At 47.8% G+C, this 24932-nt stretch overlaps 1 protein-coding gene across 1 annotated transcript in view; it reads right to left on the bottom strand.

The window, feature by feature from the left end:
• Window positions 1-24505, bottom strand: part of TRPV4 (transient receptor potential cation channel subfamily V member 4) — a 145454-nt gene extending 120949 nt beyond the window's left edge. The window contains exon 1 of the mRNA XM_063913232.1: window positions 24108-24505. Coding sequence (XP_063769302.1) covers window positions 24108-24490 — 383 coding nt within the window. The 5' untranslated portion in view covers window positions 24491-24505. The remainder of the gene's footprint in view (window positions 1-24107) is intronic.
• Window positions 24506-24932: the final 427 nt, after the last annotated feature.

Genomic DNA, 24932 nt, shown 5'->3' with positions numbered 1-24932 from the left:
GCTCTTAATATTTCCACCCCTGCAGAGTCCGTAGTGAACCTTAAACGCTCTTTCCCCTTCTCATGGCAATCCTCTCACATAACATACCTCGGTGTTAATCTGTCGGCCAACGAATCCCAATTGTTCCTATTAAATTATTTGCCCCTTTTGCATATGATTCGGAATGACTATTCTAGATGGCATATGAAATATCTGTCCTGGTTTGGGAGGATAAATATAGTTAAGATGAACACTCTCCCCAAATTATTGTATGTAATGCAGACCCTCCCGATACGCATCCCAGAGTCCTGGTTCCAATCTATCTCACGATTGATCCAGCAGTTTATACACAAAAGATTGGCGCTCTACAATACACACACTATATGTGGTTGGATTCAGACGGCTGCTCACCAGTTGTGGGCGGGCTGCCCCAACAATGGATCAAAGTAAGTGTGAAAAAAGAAAGAGTGGGAGCGCAGAATGAATCCAATATATTATTTTATTTAAAATATTAATATTAATTATGTGGATGACATATTAATATTTTAAATAAAATAATATATTGGATTCATTCTGCGCTCCCACTCTTTCTTTTTTCACACTTACTTTGATCCAGCAGTTTATCTGGCAACGGAGGAGAACTAGATTGAAACGCTCCCAACTGACTGAATCAATCGAGAATGGCGGCCTCAAACTTCCTGATATAAAACATTATTACCATGCCGTTCTTCTATGTAGAATTATAGATTGGACGAGAAGTCGCAAGCTCAAACAATGGGTGGTACTGGAGGGTCTGTACGTGCAGCAATTCCCAGAAATATTCCCTTGGCTCCCCTCCTTCCCTAGGTTACTCCTTCCCCATCCCACTATTACCCCCACGCTGGCCGCCTGGAAAACACTACGAAGCCTTCCCTACATTTCATCTAAATTCGGCCCCTTGACATCTTTTCTGGCCAACCCTGATTTTGCTCCGGGTCTTAACCCTGCCCACTTTTCACAGTGGGCTATTACAGGATTGTTCAGGGTCGGCCAGATGGTGTCGGCGACTGGAGTCAAACAATTTGAAGACTTGAGAGCAAGGTGGGACATCCCCCAACAGGACTTTTGGAAGTTCCTACAAATAAGGCATTTCTTGATAACTGACGCTAGATTTCGCAGCGCTGCCAGGGAGTTGACCCTCTTTGAGAAGCTTTGCGTTGCTACCCTTCACCCGACCCACACTGTTTCCACGCTATACAAAATTGTCTGCCATTCCCAACCTGTCGATACACCGCCCTTTGTTGTGGCCTGGGAGAGAGACTTGGGCTTCTCTCTATCGCCTAGAGACTGGGAAAAAAATTTCTTAAAAGCTCATTTGAGCTCTGTTTGTGTTCAAATCCGGGAGACTCAATACAAAGTTGTGACAAGATGGTATAGACACCCTTCCCTCCTTCATGCCATGTACCCCTCCTCGCCAGCTCACTGCTGGCGTTGCTCTTCCACAACTGGCTCCCTCTTACATATTTGGTGGACTTGCCCTCTGATCCAACCATTTTGGCGGGAGGTTTTGCTCATTTCCCAGGCCATTCTTAAGATTCAGATCCCCTCTGACCCTGCATTTTGGCTTATCAACCACTCCAACATTCCGGTGTCCCAATACAAACACTCATTATTGCGTCACTTAGGTAACGCAGCACGTGCTGTGATCCCAACCATGTGGAGGTCCCACCCCCCCCCCCCCCCGACCCGTCGTGCATGGTTCGCTAGACTGGACTACTTTATGGGAATGGAAGATTTGTTCCTCTCATCGATAGGCAAGTCTGGTGAATTCAATTCTACTTGGCTCCCTTGGTTAGAATACAAGGCCTCTCGGGCCTACTTAGCCACTCCCTTGGATGGATAGTAGTTATTTTCCCTGTATCACTGTTTATATATCTCAATAAGTGGTACCTCTTACTGTCTCTTGTTCCCCTCCCTCTGCTTCCTTCTTCCCACTTTCCTATGTTTCCTTTTTTAATGCCTAATGGCTACCCTATTCTAGTTCTCTTTTAGTTTTTATATATTCTTGTTGAAGAACACATTTCTTTTTTTTTTTTTTTTGATGTACATTGCAGCCCTCTAGCAAGCACAACGCGATTTTACTACGATATTGCATTTTAGTATCCCCTGTTTTTTAGAGGTTGTGTTCTACCGGCCAGCCCATTTGGCTGCTGCCGCCTTTGAGGGTTCTTTAGTCTCTGCTGGCTGTTACTCTTACATTATGCAATTGTACTTCCAGATTTGTGCCTACAAACTTTTATCTGTATCAGTGTTTCTATATTTGAATGTGTATGTGTTCTTCCTTCTGTTCATGTCTTTGAAAATCTTTAATAAAAACCGATTGTACAAAAAAAAGAAGATGTCAGCGACCCACAGAGCGCAGAGAAGTAGCTAACTAAGCAGTTCAACATTATTAGCGCAGCAGGTTAGATGGGTTGTGGGTGGCAGACAGATCAGCCTAACTTGATCAGGCACTGGTTGGTTGGCCAGAGTGAACATGCCCCCCTCTCCCCTTAATCTGGCTCTGCAGTGTCCACTTGGCCCCAGGCATGAGCCCAGATTGTATAATGAATGATCTGGCTCTGGGATCGACATATGATGATGATTGCCCATAAGGGGAACTCTGTCACAGGAGATGGGGGAAAAATAAGAATTTACTTACCGATAATTCTATTTCTCGGAGTCCGTAGTGGATGCTGGGGTTCCTGAAAGGACCATGGGGAATAGCGGCTCCGCAGGAGACAGGGCACAAAAGTAAAGCTTTTACAGGTCAGGTGGTGTGTACTGGCTCCTCCCCCTATGACCCTCCTCCAGACTCCAGTTAGGTACTGTGCCCGGACGAGCGTACACAATAAGGGAGGATTTTGAATCCCGGGTAAGACTCATACCAGCCACACCAATCACACCGTACAACTTGTGATCTAAACCCAGTTAACAGTATGATAACAGAGGAGCCTCTGAAAGATGGCTTCCTAAACAATAACCCGAATTAGTTAACAATAACTATGTACAAGTATTGCAGATAATCCGCACTTGGGATGGGCGCCCAGCATCCACTACGGACTCCGAGAAATAGAATTATCGGTAAGTAAATTCTTATTTTCTCTATCGTCCTAAGTGGATGCTGGGGTTCCTGAAAGGACCATGGGGATTATACCAAAGCTCCCAAACGGGCGGGAGAGTGCGGATGACTCTGCAGCACCGAATGAGAGAACTCCAGGTCCTCCTTTGCCAGGGTATCAAATTTGTAAAAATTTACAAACGTGTTCTCCCCTGACCACGTAGCTGCTCGGCAGAGTTGTAATGCCGAGACCCCTCGGGCAGCCGCCCAAGATGAGCCCACCTTCCTTGCGGAATGGGCCTTAACAGATTTAGGCTGTGGCAGGCCTGCCACAGAATGTACAAGTTGAATTTTGTTACAAATCCAACGAGCAATCGACTGCTTAGAAGCAGGTGCACCCAACTTGTTGGGTGCATACAGTATAAACAGCGAGTCAGATTTTCTGACTCCAGCCGTCCTTTAAATGTATATTTTTAAGGCTCTGACAACGTCCAACAACTTGGAGTCCTTCAAGTCGTCTGTAGCCGCAGGCACTACAATAGGCTGGTTCAGGTGAAACGCTGATACCACCTTAGGGAGAAAATGCGGACGCGTCCGCAGCTCTGCCCTATGTCGAATGGAAAATTAAATAAGGGCTTTTATAAAACAAAGCCGCCAGTTCAGATACTCTCCCGGCCGAAGCCAGGGCCAGTAACATAGTCACTTTCCATGTGAGATATTTCAAATCCACATTCTTTAGTGGATCAAACCAATTGGATTTGAGGAAATCTAAAACTACATTTAGATCCCACGGTGCCACCTTAGGCACCACAGGAGGCTGTATATGCAGTACTCCTTTGATAAAAATCTGGACCTCAGGGACTGAGGCCAATTCTTTTTGGAAGAATATTGATAGGGCCGAAATTTGAACCTTAATAGATCCCAATTTGAGACCCATAGACAATCCTGATTGCAGGAAATGTAGGAAAACGACCCAGTTGAAATTCCTCCATCGGAGCACTCCGCTGCTCGCACCACGCAACATATTTTCGCCAAATACGGCGATAATGCTTCGCGGTGACTTCCTTCCTTGCCTTTATCAAGGTAGGAATGACTTCTTCTGGAATGCCTTTTCCTTTTAGGATCTGGCATTCAAACGCCATGCCGTCAAACGCAGCCGCGGTAAGTCTTGAAAAAGACAAGGACCCTGCTGAAGCAGGTCCCTTCTCAGAAGTAGAGGCCACGGATCGTCCGTGACCATCTCTTGAAGTTCCGGGTACCAAGTCCTTCTTGGCCAATCCGGAGCCACTAGTCTTACTCCTCTTTGCCGTATAATCCTCAATACCTTTGGTATGAGAGGCAGAGGAGGAAACACATATACCGACTGGTACACCCAAGGTGTTACCAGCGCGTCCACAGCTATTGCCTGCGGATCTCTTGACCTGGCGCAATACCTGTCCAGTGTTTTGTTGAGGCGAGACGCCATCATGTCCACCATTGGTTTTACCCAACGGTTTAATAGCATGTGGAAAACTTCTGGATGAAGTCCCCACTCTCCCGGGTGAAGGTCGTGTCTGCTGAGGAAGTCTGCTTCCCAGTTGTCCACGCCCGGGATGAATACTGCTGACAGTGCTATCACGTGATTCTCCGCCCAGCGAAGGATCCTGGCAGCTTCTGCCATTGCCCTCCTGCTTCTTGTGCCGCCCTGTCTGTTTACATGGGCGATTGCCGTGATGTTGTCCGACTGGATCAACACCGGTCTTCCTTGAAGCAGAGGTTCCGCCTGGCTTAGAGCATTGTAGATTGCTCTTAGTTCCAGAATGCTTATGTGAAGAGACTTTTTCAGGCTCGACCACACTCCCTGGAAATTTCTTCCCTGTGTGACTGCTCCCCAGCCTCTCAGGCTGGCATCCGTGGTCACCAGGATCCAATCCTGCATGCCGAATCTGCGGCCCTCCAATAGATGAGCCTCCTGCAACCACCACAGACGGGATACCCTTGTCCTCGGCGACAGGGTTATCCGCAGGTGCATCTGAAGATGCGACCCTGACCATTTGTCCAACAGATCCCTTTGCATGGAATCTGCCGAAAGGGATTGCTTCGTAAGAAGCTACCATTTTTTTTTTTATTTTTTTTTTCAGGACTCTTGTGCATTGATGTACAGACACCTTTCCTGGTTTTAGGAGGTTCCTGACCAGGTCAGATAACTCCTTGGCTTTTTCTTCGGGAAGAAAAACCTTTTTCTGAACTGTGTCCAGAATCATCCCCAGGAACAGCAGACGAGTTGTCGGCATTAATTGGGATTTTGGAATATTCAGAATCCATCCGTGCTGCTTTAGCACCTCTTGAGATAGTGCTAAACCCATCTCTAGCTGTTCTCTGGACCTTGCCCTTATTAGGAGATCGTCCAAGTATGGGATAATTAATACGCCTTTTCTTCGAAGAAGAAATATTATCTCGGCCATTACCTTTGTAAAGACCCGAGGTGCCGTGGACAAACCAAACGGCAGCGTCTGAAACTGATAGTGACAGTTTTGTACAACGAACCTGAGGTACCCCTGGTGTGAGGGGTAATTGGAACGTGGAGATACGCATCCTTGATGTCCAAGGATACCATAAAGTCCCCTTCTTCCAGGTTCGCTATCACTGCTCTGAGTGACTCCATCTTGAACTTGAACTTCTTTATGTACAGGTTCAAGGACTTCAGATTTAGAATAGGCCTTACCGAGCCATCCGGCTTCGGTACCACAAAAAGAGTGGAATAATACCCCTTCCCTTGTTGTAGAAGAGGTACCTTGACTATCACCTGCTGAGAATACAGCTTGTGAATGGCTTCCAAAACCGTCTCCCTTTCTGAGGGGGACGTTGGTAAAGCAGACTTCAGGAAACGGCGAGGTGGCTCTGTCTCTAATTTCAACCTGTACCCCTGAGATATTATCTGCAGGATCCAGGGATTTACCTGCGAGTGAGCCCACTGCGCGCTGTAATTCTTGAGACGACCGCCTACCGCCCCCGAGTCCGCTTGCGAAGCCCCAGCGTCATGCTGAGGCTTTTGTAGAAGCCGGGGAGGGCTTCTGTTCCTGGGAAGGAGCTGCCTGTTGCTGTCTCTTCCCTCGTCCTCTGCCTCGTGGCAGATATGAATAGCCCTTTGCTCTCTTATTTTTAAAGGAACGAAAGGGCTGCGGTTGAAAGGTCGGTGCCTTTTTCTGTTGGGGAGTGACTTGAGGTAGAAAGGTGGATTTCCCGGCCGTAGCCGTGGCCACCAAATCCGATAGACCGACCCCAAATAACTCCTCTACGCATCGCCTGTCCACTGTCGTGTCCATAAAGCTCTTCTGGACGAAATGGACATAGCACTTACCCGTGATGCCAGTGTGCAGATATCTCTCTGTGCATCACGCATATAAAGAAATGCATCCTTTATTTGTTCTAACGACAGTAAAATATTGTCCCTGTCCAGGGTATCAATATTTTCGATCAGGGACTCTGACCAAACTACCCCAGCACTGCACATCCAGGCAGTCGCAATAGCTGGTCGTAGTATAACACCTGCATGTGTGTATATACCTTTTTGGATATTTTCCATCCTCCTATCTGATGGATCTTTAAGTGCGGCCGTCTCAGGAGAGGGTAACGCCACTTGTTTTGATAAGCGTGTTAGCGCTTTGTCCACCCTAGGAGGTGTTTCCCAGCGCTCCCTAACCTCTGGCGGGAAAGGGTATAAAGCCAATAACTTCTTTGAAATTAGCAGTTTTTTATCGGGGCACCCCACGCTTCATCACACACGTCATTTAATTCTTCTGATTCGGTAAAAACTACTGGTAGTTTTTTCACACCCCACATAATACCCTGTTTAGTGGTACCTGTAGTATCAGCTAAATGTAACATCTCCTTTATTGCCAAAATCATATAACGTGTGGCCCTACTGGAAAATACGGTTGATTCGTCACCTTCACCACCGGAATCAGTGCCTGTGTCTGGGTCTGTGTCGACCGACTGAGGCAAGGGGCGTTTTACAGCCCCTGACGGTGTTTGAGGCGCCTGGACAGGCACTAATTGAGTGTCCGGCCGCCTCATGTCGGCAAACGACTGCTTAAGCGAGTTGACGCTATCCCGTAATTCCACAAATAAAGGCATCCATTCTGGTGTCGACCCCCTAGGAGGTGACATCCTCATATTTGGCAATTGCTCCGCCTCCACACCAATAACGTCCTCATACATGTCGACACACACGTACCGACACACAGCAGACACACAGGGAATGCTCTATACGAAGACAGGACCCACTAGCCCTTTGGGGAGACAGAGGGAGAGTCTGCCAGCACACACCAAAAAGCGCTATATATGACAGGGATAGCCTTATGATTAAGTGCTCCCTTATAGCTGCTTTTATATTAATATATTGCCATTTATTTTGCCCCCCCTCTCTGTTATACCCTGTTTCTGTAGTGCAGTGCAGGGGAGAGACCTGGGAGCCTTCCTGACCAGCGGAGCTGTGACAGAAAATGGCGCCGTGTGCTGAGGAGATAGGCCCCGCCCCTTTTTCGGCGGGCTCGTCTCCCGCTATTTAGTACATTTAGGCAGGGGTAAATATCTCCATATAGCCTCTGGGGCTATATGTGAGGTATTTTTAGCCTTTTTAAAGGTTTTCATTTGCCTCCCAGGGCGCCCCCCCCCAGCGCCCTGCACCCTCAGTGACTGCCGTGTGAAGTGTGCTGAGAGGAAAATGGCGCACAGCTGCAGTGCTGTGCGCTACCTTAAGAAGACTGCAGGAGTCTTCAGCCGCCGATTCTGGACCTCTTCTTGCTTCAGCATCTGTGAGGGGGCCGGCGGCGTGGCTCCGGTGACCATCCAGGCTGTACCTGTGATCGTCCCTCTGGAGCTTCATGTCCAGTAGCCAAGAAGCCAATCCATCCTGCACGCAGGTGAGTTCACTTCTTCTCCCCTCTGTCCCTCGTTGCAGTGATCCTGTTGCCAGCAGGAATCACTGTAAAATAAAAAAACCTAAGCTAAACTCTCTAAGCAGCTCTTTATGAGAGCCACCTAGAATTGCACCCTTCTCGGCCGGGCACAAAAATCTAACTGGAGTCTGGAGGAGGGTCATAGGGGGAGGAGCCAGTACACACCACCTGACCTGTAAAAGCTTTACTTTTGTGCCCTGTCTCCTGCGGAGCCGCTATTCCCCATGGTCCTTTCAGGAACCCCAGCATCCACTTGGACGATAGAGAAACATGAATTATGATTTAAAGTAAGTAGTCCAGCAGATCGTAATGAGGGGCAAGTTGTTTCATGGGGGGAGAATGAAATGAGGTTTAGAGATATAAAACTTAATTCCATTACAGACTTTTAGCACAACAACTTAAAACAAATGTTACAGAAGGGCAGGGGCATGCCAATATACTCACCACAGGCTCCTCTCTTCAAAATCAAATATCTAAACTTAATTCATTAAATGAAGATTAGAGTATCCCTTAAACTTCATGTCTTTACCAGAGTTAGATACACCAAGTAGCAACAAGCCTATATGTACCCCACACAGGCGCCAGGGTACTCGCACCTCAGTGATAGTTATATCCTTACCATAGACCAGTGGTTCCCAAACGTTTTCACTTCACAACATCCTTAGGGGTACATTTACTAAAGCTTCTAAAAATAAGATTTTACTTACCGGTAAATCTATTTCTCGTAGTCCGTAGTGGATGCTGGGGACTCCGTAAGGACCATAGGGAATAGACGGGCTCCGCGGGAGACATGGGCACTTTAAGAAAGAATTTGGATTCTGGTGTGCTCTGGCTCCTCCCTCTATGTCCCTCCTCCAGACCTCAGTTAGAGAAACTGTGCCCGGAAGAGCTGACTGTACAAGGAAAGGATTTTGGGAATCCAGGGTAAGACTCATACCAGCCACACCAATCACACCGTATAACTTGTGATAACTTTACCCAGTTAACAGTATGAACAACAACAGAGCATCAGATCAACCCTGATGCAACTATACATAACCCTTATTTAAGCAATAACTATATACAAGCATCACAGAAGAAGTCCGCACTTGGGACGGGCGCCCAGCATCCACTACGGACTACGAGAAATAGATTTACCGGTAAGTAAAATCTTATTTTCTCTAACGTCCTAGTGGATGCTGGGTACTCCGTAAGGACCATGAGGATTATACCAAAGCTCCCAAACGGGCGGGAGAGTGCGGATGACTCTGCAGCACCGAATGAGCAAACACAAGGTCCTCCTCAGCCAGGGTATCAAACTTGTAGAACTTTGCAATGGTGTTTGAACCTGACCAAGTAGCTGCTCGGCAAAGCTGTAATGCCGAGACCCCTCAAGCAGCCGCCCAAGAAGAGCCCACCTTCCTTGTGGAATGGGCCTTAACTGATTTAGGCAGCGGCAACCCTGCCGCAGAATGAGCCTGCTGAATCGTGTTACAGATCCAGCGAGCAATAGTTTGCTTTGAAGCAGGCGCCCCAAGCTTGTTGGAAGCATACAGGAGAAACAAAGATTCTGTTTTCCTGACCTTAGCCGTTCTGGCTACATAAACCTTCAAAGCCCTGACCACATCCAGTGACTCGGAATCCTCCAAGTCAGTAGTAGCCACAGGCACCACAATAGGTTGGTTTATATAAAAGGATGAAACCACTTTCGGCAGAAATTGTGGGCGGGTCCGCAATTCTGCTCTATCCGCATGGAAAACCAGATAAGGGCTTTAATGTGACAAAGCCGCCAAATACCCTAGCCGAAGCCAAGGCTAATAGCATGACCACCTTCCACGTGAGATATTTCAATTCCACCCTTTTGAGTGGTTCAAACCAGTGTGATTTCAGGAAACTCAACACCACGTTAAGATCCCAAGGTGCCACCGGAGGCACAAAAGGGGGCTGAATATGCAGCACTCCCTTTACAAACGTCTGAACTTCAGGCAGAGAAGCCAGTTCTTTTGAAAGAAAATGGATAAGGCCGAAATCTGAACCTTAATGGAACCCAATTTAAGGCCCAAAGTCACTCCCGCCTGTAGGAAGTGAAGGAAACGGCCCAGCTGGAATTCCTCCGTAGGGGCATTCCTGGCCTCACACCAAGCCACATATTTTCACCATATACGGTGATAATGTTGAGCTGTCACATCCTTCCTAGCCTTTATCAGCGTAGGAATAACTTCATCCGGAATGCCTTTTTCTGCTAGGATCCGGCGTTCAACCGCCATGCCGTCAAACGCAGCCGCGGTAAGTCTTGGAACAGACAGGGCCCCTGTTGCAACAAGTCCTGTCTTAGAGGCAGAGGCCACAGGTCCTCTGTGAGCATTTCTTGCAGATCTGGATACCAAGTCCTTCTTGGCCAATCCGGAACAATGAGTATTGTTCTCACTCCTCTTTTTCTTATGATTCTCAGCACCTTGGGTATGAGAGGAAGAGGAGGAAATACATAGACTGACTGGAACACCACCGGTGTCACCAGTGCGTCCACAGCTATCGCCTGAGGGTCCCTTGACCTGGCGCAATATCTCTGTAGCTTTTTGTTGAGGCGGGGTGCCATCATGTCCACCTGTGGCAGTTTCCACCGACTTGCAATCTGCGTGAAGACTTCTTGATGAAGTCCCCACTCTCCCGGGTGGAGGTCATGCCTGCTGAGGAAGTCTGCTTCCCAGTTGTCCACTCCCGGAAATGAACACTGCTGACAGTGCGCTTACGTGATTCTCCGCCCAGCGAAGAATTCTGGTGGCTTCTACCATCGCCACCCTGCTCCGTGTGCCGCCTTGGCGGTTTACATGAGCCACTGCGGTGATGTTGTCTGACTGAATCAGAACCGGTTGGTCGCGAAGCAGGGACTCCGCTTGACGTAGGGCGTTGTATACGGCCCTTAGTTCCAGGATGTTGATGTGAAGGCAAGTCTCCTGACTTGACCACAGCCCTTGGACATTTCTTCCCTGTGTGACTGCCCCCCACTCTCGGAGGCTTGCATCCGTGGTCACCAGGACCCAGTCCTGAATGCCGAATCTGCGACCTTCGAGAAGGTGAGCACTCTGCAGCCACCACAGGAGAGACACCCTGGCCCTGGGGGATAGGGTGATCAACCGATGCATCTGAAGATGTGATCCGGACCACTTGTCCAACAGATCCCATTGAAAGGTCCTCGCATGGAACCTGCCGAAGGGAATGGCCTCGTATGATGCCACCATCTTTCCCAGGACTCGCGTGCAGTGATGCACCGACACCTGTTTTGGTTTAATAGGTCTCTGACCAGTGTCATGAGCTCCTGAGCCTTTTTTATCGGGAAATAAACCCTCTTCTGGTCTGTGTCCAGAATTATGCCCAGGAAAGGCAGACGCGTCGTAGGAATCAACTGCGACTTTGGGATATTTAGAATCCAGCCGTGCTGTTGTAACACTTCCCGAGAGCGTGCTACGCTGATCAGCAACTGCTCTCTGGACCTCGCCTTTATGAGGAGATCGTCCAAGTATGGGATAATTGTGACCCCTTGCTTCCGCAGGAGCACCATCATTTCCGCCATTACCTTGGTAAATATTCTCGGTGCCGTGGAGAGACCAAACGACAACGTCTGAAATTGGTAATGACAATCCTGTACCACAAATCTGAGGTACGCCTGATGAGGTGGATAAATGGGGACATGAAGGTATGCATCCTTTATGTCCAGAGACACCATAAAATCCCCCCCTTCCAGGCTTGCGATGACCGCTCTGAGCGATTCCATCTTGAACTTGAACCTTTTCAGGTATATGTTCAGGGATTTTAAATTCAATATGGGTCTGACCGAACCGTCCGGTTTCGGTACCACAAACATGATCGAATAATAACCCTTTCCTTGTTGAAGGAGGGGAACCTTGACCACCACCTGCTGAAGATACAATTTGTGAATTGCAGCTAACACTATTTCCCTCTCTAAGGGGGAAGCTGGCAGGGCCGATTTGAGGTATCGGTGAGGGGGCATCTCTTCGAATTCCAGCTTGTATCCCTGAGACACAATCTCTATCGCCCAGGGATCCACCTGGGAGTGAACCCACTTGTGGCTGAAATTTCGGAGACGGGCCCCCACCGGGCCTAGCTCCGCCTGTGGAGCCCCAGCGTCATGCGGTGGATTTAGTGGAAGCCGGGGAGGACTTCTGTTCCTGGGAATTAGCTGTGTTGTGCAGCTTCCTTCCTCTGCCCCTGCCTCTGGCAAGAAAGGACGCACCTCGGACTTTCTTGCCTTTTTGTGATCGAAAGGACTGCATTTGGTAATACGGTGCTTTCTTAGGTTGTGAGGGAACATATGGCAAAAAATTTGACTTTCCAGCAGTAGCTGTGGAGACCAGGTCCGAGAGACCCTCCCCAAACAATTCCTCACCCTTGTAAGGTAAAACCTCCATGTGCCTTTTTGAGTCGGCATCACCTGTCCATTGCCAAGTCCACAGGACCCTTCTGGCAGAAATCGACATTGCATTTATTCTAGAGCCCAGTAGGCTAATGTCTCTTTGAGCATCTCTCATATATAGGACAGTGTCTTTTATATGCCCCAGGGTCATTAATATAGTATCCTTGTCTAAGGTATCAAGTTCCTCAGATAAGGTATCCGTCCATGCTGCTACAGCACTACACACCCAGGCCGACGCAATTGCCGGCCTTAGTAAGGTACCTGAATGTGTATAAATGGACTTCAGGGTACCCTCTTGCTTTCTATCCGCAGCATCTTTTAGGGTGGCCGTATCCTGTGACGGCAGGGCTACCCTCTTGGATAAGCGTGTTAAAGCTTTGTCCACCCTAGGGGAGGATTCCCAGCGTAACCTGTCCGTTGCCGGGAAAGGATACGCCATAAGCATCCTTTTGGAAATCTGCAGTTTTTTATCTGGAGATTCCCAAGCCTTTTCACATAACTCATTTAGCTCATGTGAAGGGGGAAAGGTCACCACCTGCCTTTTTTCCCCATACATATGAACCCTCTTGTCAGGGACTGGGGTTTCCTCTGTGATGTGAAACACATCCTTAATTGCTATAATCATATAATGGATGGATTTAGCCAATTTATGCTGTAACTTTGCATCATCGTAATCGACACTGGAGTCAGAATCCATGTCGGTATCTGTATCAACAATTTGGGATAGTGGGCGCTTCTGAGACCCTGACGGCCTCTGCGACATAGGATCAGGCATGGGCTGAGACCCCGACTGTCCTAAGGTTTCAGCTTTATCCAACCTTTTATGCAAGGAATTAACATTATCATTTAAAACCTTCCACATATCCATCCAATCAGGGGCCGGCGCCGTCGGCGGAGACACCACATTCATTTGCTCCCGCCCTGCTTCCACATAGCCTTCCTCGTCAAACATGTCGACACAAGCGTACCGACACACCACACACACAGGGGATGCTCTTTTTGAAGACAGTTCCCCCACAAGGCCCTTTGGAGAGACAGAGAGAGAGTATGCCAGCACACACCCCAGCGCTATATGTCCCAGGAATCACACAGTAACTTAGTGTTAACCCAGTAGCAGCTGTATATTATGTTTTTGCGCCTAATTTATGTGCCCCCCCCTCTCTTTTTACCCTCTTCTACCGTGAATCTGCAGGGGAGAGCCTGGGGAGCTTCCTCTCAGCGGAGCTGTGGAGAAAAAATGGCGCTGGTGAGTGCTGAGGAAGAAGCCCCGCCCCCTCAGCGGCGGGCTTCTGTCCCGCGTTTATGTACAATATTATGGCGGGGGCTCATACATATATACAGTGCCCAACTGTATATATGTCCAACTTTTGCCAAGAGGTCCTAATTGCTGCCCAGGGCGCCCCCCCCCCCCCCTGCGCCCTGCACCCTACAGTGACCGGAGTATGTGGGTGTAGTGTGGGAGCAATGGCGCACAGCTGCAGTGCTGTGCGCTACCTCAGTGAAGACTGGAGTCTTCTGCCGCCGATTTCGAAGTCTTCTTGCTTCTTTCACCCGGCTTCTGTCTTCCGGCTCTGCGAGGGGGGCGGCGGCGCGGCTCCGGGATCGGACGACAAAGGGTGAGATCCTGTGTACGATCCCTCTGGAGCTAATGGTGTCCAGTAGCCTAAGAAGCAGGACCTATCTGCAGAGAGTAGGGCTGCTTCTCTTCCCTCAGTCCCACGATGCAGGGAGTCTGTTGCCAGCAGAGCTCCATGAAAATAAAAAACCTAACAAAATACTTTCTTATAGCAAGCTCAGGAGAGCTCACTAAACAGCACCCAGCTCGTCCGGGCACAGATTCAAAACTGAGGTCTGGAGGAGGGACATAGAGGGAGGAGCCAGAGCACACCAGAATCCAAATTCTTTCTTAAAGTGCCCATGTCTCCTGCGGAGCCCGTCTATTCCCTATGGTCCTTACGGAGTCCCCAGCATCCACTAGGACGTTAGAGAAACAGAGAATTGGTGATGTTGCCCATAGCAACCAATCAGATGTTGTTTATCATTTTTCTATTGCCTTTTAGAAAATGATAGACAGCATCTGATCGGTTGCTATGGGCAACATCACCAATTCTCTGTTTTAGAAGCTTTAGTAACTTTACCCCTTAGAGGGAGATTACATTTTTTTTTACAACTGGCAGCCACTAGATGGCGTTGAATGGAGCTATTCCAATTTAGCTCCGTTCGGGTGCGATCGGCTGCCGGTGTCTACATTTCAGCTCACTACCCCTGGGGGTAGTGAGCTGAAATGCGGTGTAAAGGACCCGTTTGGGCTCCCAAATGGGTCTTTTTACGCTCACGCCCATTACTTTAGTTGAGTTTAGGGCTTTGCAAGCCTAAACCCGTGTGTAATGGAAGAGAGGTGAGGGCAACTGAATATCGCACCATGATCTCCCGTCACTTTAAACGGGAGATTTGGAGTGCGATAACAATAGAATTCCCCACATAGTGTCTCATCAGTTTTTTCGCAGCACCCCAGGCCAAAAGAAAATACCAAACTTTAGCAGAAATACATCTGCACATGTGCAGTGTGGCTCCTGTATATACGCAGATCCAAAAACATTACATTTATGTACATCTCTGAATTATCTCCACTGTCCCTGACTATATTTAACAGTGGTGTGTGGTGGTAATGACATTATTACATTGTTACAGATATTATAAAGATAACGTGCATAAGACATTACTAAAAAAATGTAGAACACTTATGCACTCTCTATTTAAAATATCTCTAAACATGTAATAATAACTTTACCATGGTCTGCAATATTCCCTTACACCCTACCCAGTATTAAATATGGGTGTAGTATGGTATGCCGGCGGCCAGGCTCCCGGCGGCCAGCATACCAGTGCCGGAATCCCGACCGCCGGCATACCGACAGTTGGGCGAGCGTAAATGAGCCCCTTGCGGGCTCACTGTGCTCGCCACACTGCGGGCACAGTGGCGCGCTACGCACGCCATGCTATCTATTCTCCTTCCAGGGGGGTCGTGGACCCCCAAGAGGGAGAAATTTTGTCGGTATGCCGGCGGTCTGGATTCCGGCGCCAGTATGGTGGTCGTCGGGAGCCTGGCCGCCGGCAACCTGAAGACCACCCTTAAAATAAGAATTTACTTACCGATAATTCTATTTCTCGTAGTCCGTAGTGGATGCTGGGGACTCCGTCAGGACCATGGGGAATAGCGGCTCCGCAGGAGACAGGGCACAAAAGCAAGCTTTTAGGATCACATGGTGTGTACTGGCTCCTCCCCCTATGACCCTCCTCCAAGCCTCAGTTAGGTACTGTGCCCGGACGAGCGTACACAATAAGGAAGGATCTTGAATCCCGGGTAAGACTCATACCAGCCACACCAATCACACCGTACAACTTGTGATCTGAACCCAGTTAACAGTATGATAACAAAGAAGTAGCCTCTTAACAAAGATGGCTCACAACAATAATAACCCGATTTTTGTAACAATAACTATGTACAAGTAATGCAGACAATCCGCACTTGGGATGGGCGCCCAGCATCCACTACGGACTACGAGAAATAGAATTATCGGTAAGTAAATTCTTATTTTCTCTAACGTCCTAGTGGATGCTGGGGACTCCGTCAGGACCATGGGGATTATACCAAAGCTCCCAAACGGGCGGGAGAGTGCGGATGACTCTGCAGCACCGAATGAGAGAACTCCAAGTCCTCTTTAGCCAGAGTATCAAATTTGTAAAATTTTACAAACGTGTTCTCCCCTGACCACGTAGCTGCTCGGCAAAGTTGTAATGCCGAGACCCCTCGGGCAGCCGCCCAAGATGAGCCCACCTTCCTTGTGGAGTGGGCTTTTACAGTTTTAGGCTGTGGCAGGCCTGCCACAGAATGTGCAAGTTGAATTGTGCTACAGATCCAACGAGCAATCGTCTGCTTAGACGCAGGAGCACCCATCTTGTTGGGTGCATACAAGATAAACAACGAGTCAGATTTTCTGACTCCAGCTGTCCTTGAAATATATATTTTCAATGCTCTGACAACGTCCAGTAACTTGGAGTCCTCCAAGTCGCTAGTAGCCGCAGGCACCACAATAGGCTGGTTCAAGTGAAAAGCCGAAACCACCTTAGGGAGAAAATGAGGACGTGTCCGCAGTTCTGCCCTGTCCGAATGGAAAATCAGATATGGGCTTTTGTACGATAAACCCGCCAACTCTGAAACTCTCCTGGCTGAAGCCAGGGCCAATAGCATGGTTACTTTCCATGTAAGATACTTCAAATCTACCGATTTGAGAGGCTCAAACCAATGAGATTTGAGAAATTCCAAAACTACGTTTAGATCCCACGGTGCCACTGGAGGCACAATTGGGGGTTGTATATGTAGTACACCCTTGACAAAAGTTTGTACTTCAGGCACTGAAGCCAATTCTTTCTGGAAGAAGATTGATAAGGCCGAAATTTGAACTTTAATAGACCCCAATTTTAGGCCCATAGACAATCCTGCCTGCAGGAAATGTAGGAATCGACCCAATTGAAATTCTTCCGTTGGGGCCTTCTTGGCCTCACACCACGCAACATATTTTCTCCAAATGCGGTGATAATGTTGTGCGGTCACTTCCTTCCTAGCTTTAATCAAGGTAGGAATAACTTCCTCTGGAATGCCCTTTTCTTTTAGAATCCGGCGTTCAACCGCCATGCCGTCAAACGCAGTCGCGGTAAGTCTTGGAACATACAAGGTCCCTGCTGAAGCAGATCCCTTCTTAGAGGTAGAGGCCACGGATCTTCCGTGAGCATCTCTTGAAGTTCCGGATACCAAGTTCTTCTTGGCCAATCCGGAGCCACTAGTATTGTTCTTACTCCCCTTTTCCGTATAATTCTCAGTACCTTTGGTATGAGAGGCAGAGGAGGAAACACATACACTGACTGGTACACCCACGGTGTTACCAGAGCGTCCACAGCTATTGCCTGAGGGTCTCTTGACCTGGCGCAATATCTGTCCAGTTTTTTGTTGAGGCGAGACGCCATCATGTCCACCTTTGGTTTTTCCCAATGGTTCACAATCATGTGGAAAACTTCCGGATGAAGTCCCCACTCTCCCGGGTGAAGGTCGTGTCTGCTGAGGAAGTCTGCTTCCCAGTTGTCCACTCCCGGGATGAACACTGCTGACAGTGCTATGACATGATTTTCCGCCCAGCGAAGAATCCTTGCAGCTTCTGTCATTGCTCTTCTGCTTCTCGTGCCGCCTTGTCTGTTTACGTGGGCGACTGCCGTGATGTTGTCCGACTGGATCAACACCGGCTGACCCTGAAGCAGCGGTTTCGCCAAGCTTAGAGCATTGTAGATTGCTCTTAGCTCTAGTATATTTATGTGAAGAGACGTCTCCAGGTTTGACCATACACCCTGGAAGTTTCATCCCTGTGTGACTGCTCCCCAGCCCCGTAGGCTGGCATCCGTAGTCACCAGGACCCAGTCCTGTATGCCGAACCTGCGGCCCTCTAACAGATGGGCACTCTGCAACCACCACAGGAGAGACAACCTTGTCCTTGGTGACAGTGTTATCCGCTGATGCATGTGCAGATGCGATCCGGACCATTTGTCCAGCAGATCCCACTGAAATATTCGTGCATGGAATCTGCCGAATGGAATTGCTTCGTAAGAAGCCACCATCTTTCCCAGGACTCTTGTGCATTGATGTACTGACACATCTCCTGGTTTTAGGAGGTTCCTGACAAGTTCGGATAACTCCCTTGCTTTCTCCTCCGGGAGAAACACCTTTTTCTGAACCGTGTCCAGAATCATTCCCAGGAACAGCAGACGTGTTGTCGGGGACAATTGAGATTTTGGAAGATTCAGAATCCACCCGTGTTGTTGAAGCACTACTTGGGTTAGTGCTACACCGACTTCCAGCTGTTCTCTGGACTTTGCCCTTATCAGGAGATCGTCCAAGTAAGGGATAATTAATACGCCTTTTCTTCGTAGAAGAACCATCATTTCGGTCATTACCTTGGTAAAGACCCGAGGTGCCGTGGACAACCCAAACGGCAGCGTTTGAAACTGATAATGACAGTCTTGTATCACGAACCTGAGATACCCTTGGTGTGAGGGGTAAATTGGGACATGCAGATAAGCATCTTTTATGTCCAGGGACACCATGAAGTCCCCTTCTTCCAGATTCGCTATCACTGCTCTTAGTGACTCCATCTTGAACTTGAATTTCTGTATGTACAGGTTCAAGGATTTCAGATTTAGAATAGGTCTTACCGAACCGTCCGGCTTCGGTACCACAAATAGTGTGGAATAATACCCCTTTCCCTGTTGTAGGAGGGGTACCTTGACTATCACCTGCTGAGAATACAGCTTGTGAATGGCTTCCAATACCGTCGCCCTTTCTGAGGGAGACGTTGGTAAAGCAGACTTTAGGAAACGGCGAGGGGGAGATCTTTCGAATTCCAACATGTAACCCTGAGATACTATCTGCAGGATCCACGGGTCCACCTGTGAGCGAGCCCACTGATTGCTGAAAATCTTTAGTCGACCCCCCACCGCTCCTGAGTCCGCTTGTAAAGCCCCAGCGTCATGCTGATGGCTTTGTAGAACCCGGGGCGGGCTTCTGGTCCTGGGCAGGGGCTGCTTGCTGCCCTCTCTTACCCTTTCCTCTGCCTCGTGGCAGATAAGACTGTCCTTTTGCCCGCTTGTTTTTATAGGAGCGAAAGGACTGCGGCTGAAAAGACGGTGTCTTTTTCTGTTGGGAGGGGGTCTGAGGTAAAAAAGTGGATTTGCCGGCAGTTGCCGTGGCCACCAGATCCGATAGACCAACCCCAAATAATTCCTCTCCTTTATATGGCAATACTTCCATATGCCTTTTGGAATCCGCATCACCTGACCACTGTCGCGTCCATAAACTTCTTCTGGCAGATATGGACATCGCACTTACTCTCGATGCCAGAGTGCAAACATCCCTCTGAGCATCTCGCATATAAAGAAACGCATCCTTTAATTGCTCTAGAGTCAATAAAATATTGTCCCTATCCAGGGTATCAATATTTTCAGTCAGGGAATCCAACCACACTACCCCAGCACTGCACATCCAGGCTGAGGCTATTGCTGGTCGGAGTATAACACCAGTATGCGTGTATATACTCTTCAGGGTAGTTTCCAGCCTCCTATCTGCTGGATCCTTGAGGGCGGCCGTATCTGGAGACGGCAACGCCACTTGTTTTGATAAACGTGTGAGCGCTTTATCCACCCTAGGGGGTGTTTCCCAGCGCGCCCTAACCTCTGGTGGGAAAGGGTATAATGCCAATAACTTCTTAGAAATTAGCAGTTTTCTATCTGGGTTAACCCACGCTTCATCACACACGTCATTCAATTCCTCTGATTCTGGAAAAGCTACAGGTAGTTTTTTCACCCCCCACATAATACCCCTTTTTGAGGTACCTGCAGTATCAGAGATCTGCAAAGCCTCCTTCATTGCCGTGATCATATAACGTGTGGCCCTACTGGAAAATACGTTTGTTTCTTCACCGTCGACACTAGATTCATCTGTGTCGGTACCTGTGTCGACTGACTGAGGTAAAGGACGTTTTACAGCCCCTGACGGTGTCTGAGACGCCTGAGCAGGTACTAACTGGTTTTCCGGCCGTCTCATTTCGTCAACTGACTTTTGTAATGTACTAACATTATCACGTAATTCCATAATTAAAGCCATCCATTCCGGTGTCGACTCCCTAGGGGGTGACATCACCATTACCGGCAATTGCTCCGCCTCCACACCAACATCGTCCTCATACATGTCGACACACACGTACCGACACACAGCAGACACACAGGGAATGCTCTTATCGAAGACAGGCCCCCACTAGCCCTTTGGGGAGACAGAGGGAGAGTTTGCCAGCACACACCAAAAGCGCTATAAAATGTATATAAACAACCCTAAAAGGTGTTGTTTTTGTTATATGCGCTTTAAATATATAAATATCGCCAAAATATGCCCCCCTTCTCTTTGTTACCCTGTTTCTGTAGTGCAGTGCAGGGGAGAGTCCTGGGAGCCTTCCTCACAGCGGAGCTGAGCAGGAAAATGGCGCTGTGTGCTGAGGAGAATAAGCCCCGCCCCCTTTTCGGCGGGCTTTTCTCCCGGGTTTTGAGATATCTGGCCTGGGTTAAATACATACATATAGCATCAATGGCTATATGTGATGTATTCTTTGCCATCAAAGGTATTAAATATTGCTGCCCAGGGCGCCCCCAGCAGCGCCCTGCACCCTCCGTGACCGTTCAGTGTGAAGTGTGTAGCAACAATGGCGCACAGCTGCAGTGCTGTGCGCTACCTTCATGAAGGCTGAAGAGCCTTCTGCCGCCTGTTTCCGGACCCTCGATCTTCAGCATCTGTAAGGGGGATCGGCGGCGCGGCTCCGGGACGAACCCCAGGGTGACCTGTGTTCCGACTCCCTCTGAAGCTATGTCCAGTAGCCTAAGACTCCAATCCATCCTGCACGCAGGTGAGTTGAAAATCTCTCCCCTAAGTCCCTCGATGCAGTGAGCCTGTTACCAGCAGGACTCACTGAAAATAATAAACCTAAAAACTTTTTCTAAGCAGCTCTTTAGGAGAGCCACCTAGATTGCACCCTGCTCGGACGGGCACAAAAACCTAACTGAGGCTTGGAGGAGGGTCATAGGGGGAGGAGCCAGTACACACCATGTGATCCTAAAAGCTTGCTTTTGTGCCCTGTCTCCTGCGGAGCCGCTATTCCCCATGGTCCTGACGGAGTCCCCAGCATCCACTAGGACGTTAGAGAAATATACATAGCTGATTATTTGACATTCAAAAACAGAATGCTAATAAAATAAATAGGGATTAAATAAATGTAACAATTCATATATTCATTTTAATTTATATTAGCACTACCTTAGACCTTGTTGAGACTGTCCATAGCGGGTATGGTATAGGAGATCTACATTCAGTAGGTCTACAGTAATTAGGTTGACCACACATGGTCAACAGGCAAAAGGTCGACATGGACAGAAGGTCAACACGTGAAAGGTCGACAGGTAATAAAGGTCAACATAACAATGGTCGACACAAAGATGGATGTTTGTTTTTTATGCATGTTTGGGGTTAGTGTGGATAGACCACCATCTGTAGAAACGCATCCCCTTACTTTGGCCACAGTGTCTCGCTCCGCCGTGATCACCACAAGGTTACTGAAGGTTATGATTTGTGACATGGATACTAAGGAAGGAAAAAGTCCAAAAACATGAAAAAACAAAAAACATGTGTCGACCATTGTCATGTTGACATTTTGAACATGTCGACCCTTTCCAGGGTCGACTTTTCACATGTCAACATTCAGCCCATGTCGACCACGTGATTGTCAACCATATGGGGTCGATCTAATGTATGTTGCCACCCCATAGCATTAACAAAGGAGAATAAAGCTGTGTAGCTCTATTAGGGGTCCTCTTGGAGTCACTGTGTGTGTCTGTGAGGTGTAGAGGAGAAATGCCGGGAAGTGGAGGAGGAGGGGGCAAGGGCTGCATGGCTCAGACAATCAGACAGAGCGTTAGGCTCTCTGCAGCACAACATGGAGCCAGCTGTGCTACAGTACATAAATGGCCACAGGGTGCTTAGAGGGGCAGCATGCAGCTATCCAGATGATTTGCTGTCAGACCAAGGGGTACATTTACTAAGATGGGAGTTCTATTTATGATGGGATGTTGCCCATAGCAACCAATCAGATTCCAGGTATTATCTTCCAGAAGGTGCTAGATAAATGAAAAGTAGAATCTGATTGGTTGCTATGGGCAACATCCCATCTTTAACAGAACTCCCATCTTAGTAAATTTACCCCCATGCACCCGACCCGTAGCGGCACACCTGCCATAGACAATGATGAGCTACGATCATCGTTACTGTTCCATGCCGCAGCTCATACACGAAGCAACCACCAATCTCAGTATCATGAAGCCACCTCTTCCCTCTGTGACTTTAATATGCTGAGTGGTGTGTCCTCAGTGCATTAAAAATCACAGGGGCTGCGCTTTATATAGATGCTGCCCAGAGAAGTGGCATTGGGCTGTGCGTGGCCCCACTGACCTGCTGGGCCCCCAGACACGTGTCCGACTGTATGAGTAGCCCTGCACTACTGTGAGGTCTTACTTCTTCCACCATGCACAATTATAGTTCAGGCTGCAGTTCTGAATTGTCTGCATAGGCTGGGCCTTATTCAGGTCCTGAAACTAGTTAGATGTTTTTGGTATTTTGTGCATGCGCCGGACCTGTACTGCTCATGTACAGTACGGGTCTGTGATGTAGCTTGATGGTCGACAGCAGGCTGCAATTGATTGACAGTCTGCTGCTGTTTGGGGGTGGGAGGGGGCCGTGACAGCCTCCATTTCTCAAAACGGAGGCGTGTTGAGGCCGTTCTGGAGGAGGGATGGGTCACGCAGCCAGCCGTTGTTGCAGATGATCTGATTCCGTGATCACTAATGCAAGAGGAGGCGTGACGCCTCCTGCAGCATTAACATGTTAGTGCTATAGCTGCTGCTTCCATGTAAGCAGCAGTGATAGCTCCTCAAACCACATCTGAATCAGGCTCCTGTCTGCATAGGAACATTAACAATACAGGAAAGTGAGTGGAAAAAATTATAATGTACAAAATGGAGAAAAAAATGGCATATTTGTGCAAAGTTAAATGTGCCACAGACAGAAAGCAATATTTCAAGTACATTATATTAGACACTGTTGTCACACATTGGGGCTGATTTAGAGGTGGACACTAAGAACAGCTGTGCTAAAATATCTGAAAGCCGCAGGAGGTGTCTTAACTAAAAGGACGCCGAAGATGCAGCATCAGATCAACTAGGTGAGCATGTCCGGTGAAATCATGCTGCCAGGGCCAGGAAGCTGCATCCAAGAACGCAGTCACTGGCCTCAGCAAGCCCAGGAAACAGGGGCATTATACCTCTACTTTCTGGAAAGCTGCCTGTTGCGTACACCTCTGAATCAGCCCCAGTATTCCTTAGTACTAGACCCAGTTCACAAGCACTGCAGTGCTAATAGAATAGCCCAGTGGTTCTCAAACTGTGTGCCGTGGCACCCTGGAGTGCCTCGGGACACTTGCTGGGGTGCCTTGGATTGGTGGGTCCAGGACTAATTCAAATTATTTATGGTTAATGTAATAGTCAAAACCAGTGCTAGTGGCTGCCAATCATAAAATATGTGAACAGAGTGAATCCTGTTCCTCATCGCGAACCTAATGTTTTTTTCTAAATTTTTCAATAAGAAACTTTGGGCCTAGGGGTGCCGTGAAAACAATTCTGATACTTGAGGGCGCTGTGATTCAAAAAAGTTTGTGAACCACTGGTATAGCCTTTGATATATCTCAGGAGCATTTAATACAACAATTTATGACTGCACGTCGTGATTGAGGCACAGCTGGTTCTGTTAGGGTTTTAGAGACATTGTAAGAAGTTTTTTTTGTTTTATTTTTAAGTAAAGCAATAAATGCGTAAAGTTGAAATTATGCCAGAGAAAAAACATGTAGAGAAAGCTGTAATAATGTTATTTTTAATATAATTATCTGCTCTCTAACATGTGGAAGGTGTGAGCTATAGTTCCAGTGTCTAATCATTTAATCACAGACAATCAAATGGATAAACTGACTCAAGTTGCAAAGTGTACATTCAATACATTACTTACTCTACAAGTATCTTCTTTCGCCTGCGCCTGTTTTCTGTAGGATGATGATGGTAAGTTCCATAATCAAACAGAGAGTCCATAGGTGCCTTCTTTGGTGCTGGTACCACGGATGACTCATAGATGGTGGACTCCAGTATGTCCATTGGAGTAGAAATGCCCTTTTTGAAAGCACCTTGAAACCTTATCCTAAGGTTTTGCTTGCCGTCTGAATGAACTTGAGGAGTTCGATTCACCTCAGCGGGTACTGTCCCTTCCTCATTCTCAAACAGGTTGGCCAAGGAAGATAGGGGGAAAGTGTCATTATGTGTTGAGCCATCATCTCCTTGGCTGTCATCAATATCTAGAGATGCGCTTTGCTTTGGGAGCTGCGAGGAATCTGTCATACTTTACTTTGATTTCCTGGAGGAAAATAAAATAGGAGTAAAATAACAAAATATCATTAGACTAACTGTAGTCTGTTCATCACAACCAATGAAAACTATATTTGCACAATTAGAATGACATCCTATACAGTCATGTCCAGAAACATTGCCTGAGAACGTCAACATCAGCCTAATCATCATCAGTGTCAGTAACTAACAGGAATGACTCACCTGCTTGTACATCTACATTTACAAAATACCCAGTTTCTATGCAGCTAGATTACAGAGGTATTTCTTCCTCATTGAAAGAAATTGCCCACTTTTGTGGCCCTTATTTCCAAGCATAGCTTTAGATTTGATTATAGAATGATTATAACATATCCGGATTTGCTGCAAATAATTCTCAGTATCTTCTATCATAGGTTTAGACTACAGTAATTTAAGGCATTCATTAAAAGCAGAA

This window comes from Pseudophryne corroboree, chromosome 1 (genome assembly GCF_028390025.1).
Source record: "Pseudophryne corroboree isolate aPseCor3 chromosome 1, aPseCor3.hap2, whole genome shotgun sequence".
Classification (NCBI taxonomy): domain Eukaryota; kingdom Metazoa; phylum Chordata; class Amphibia; order Anura; family Myobatrachidae; genus Pseudophryne; species Pseudophryne corroboree.
Note: the sequence above shows the minus strand (reverse complement) of the source record. Positions and strands in the feature narration are given on the sequence as shown.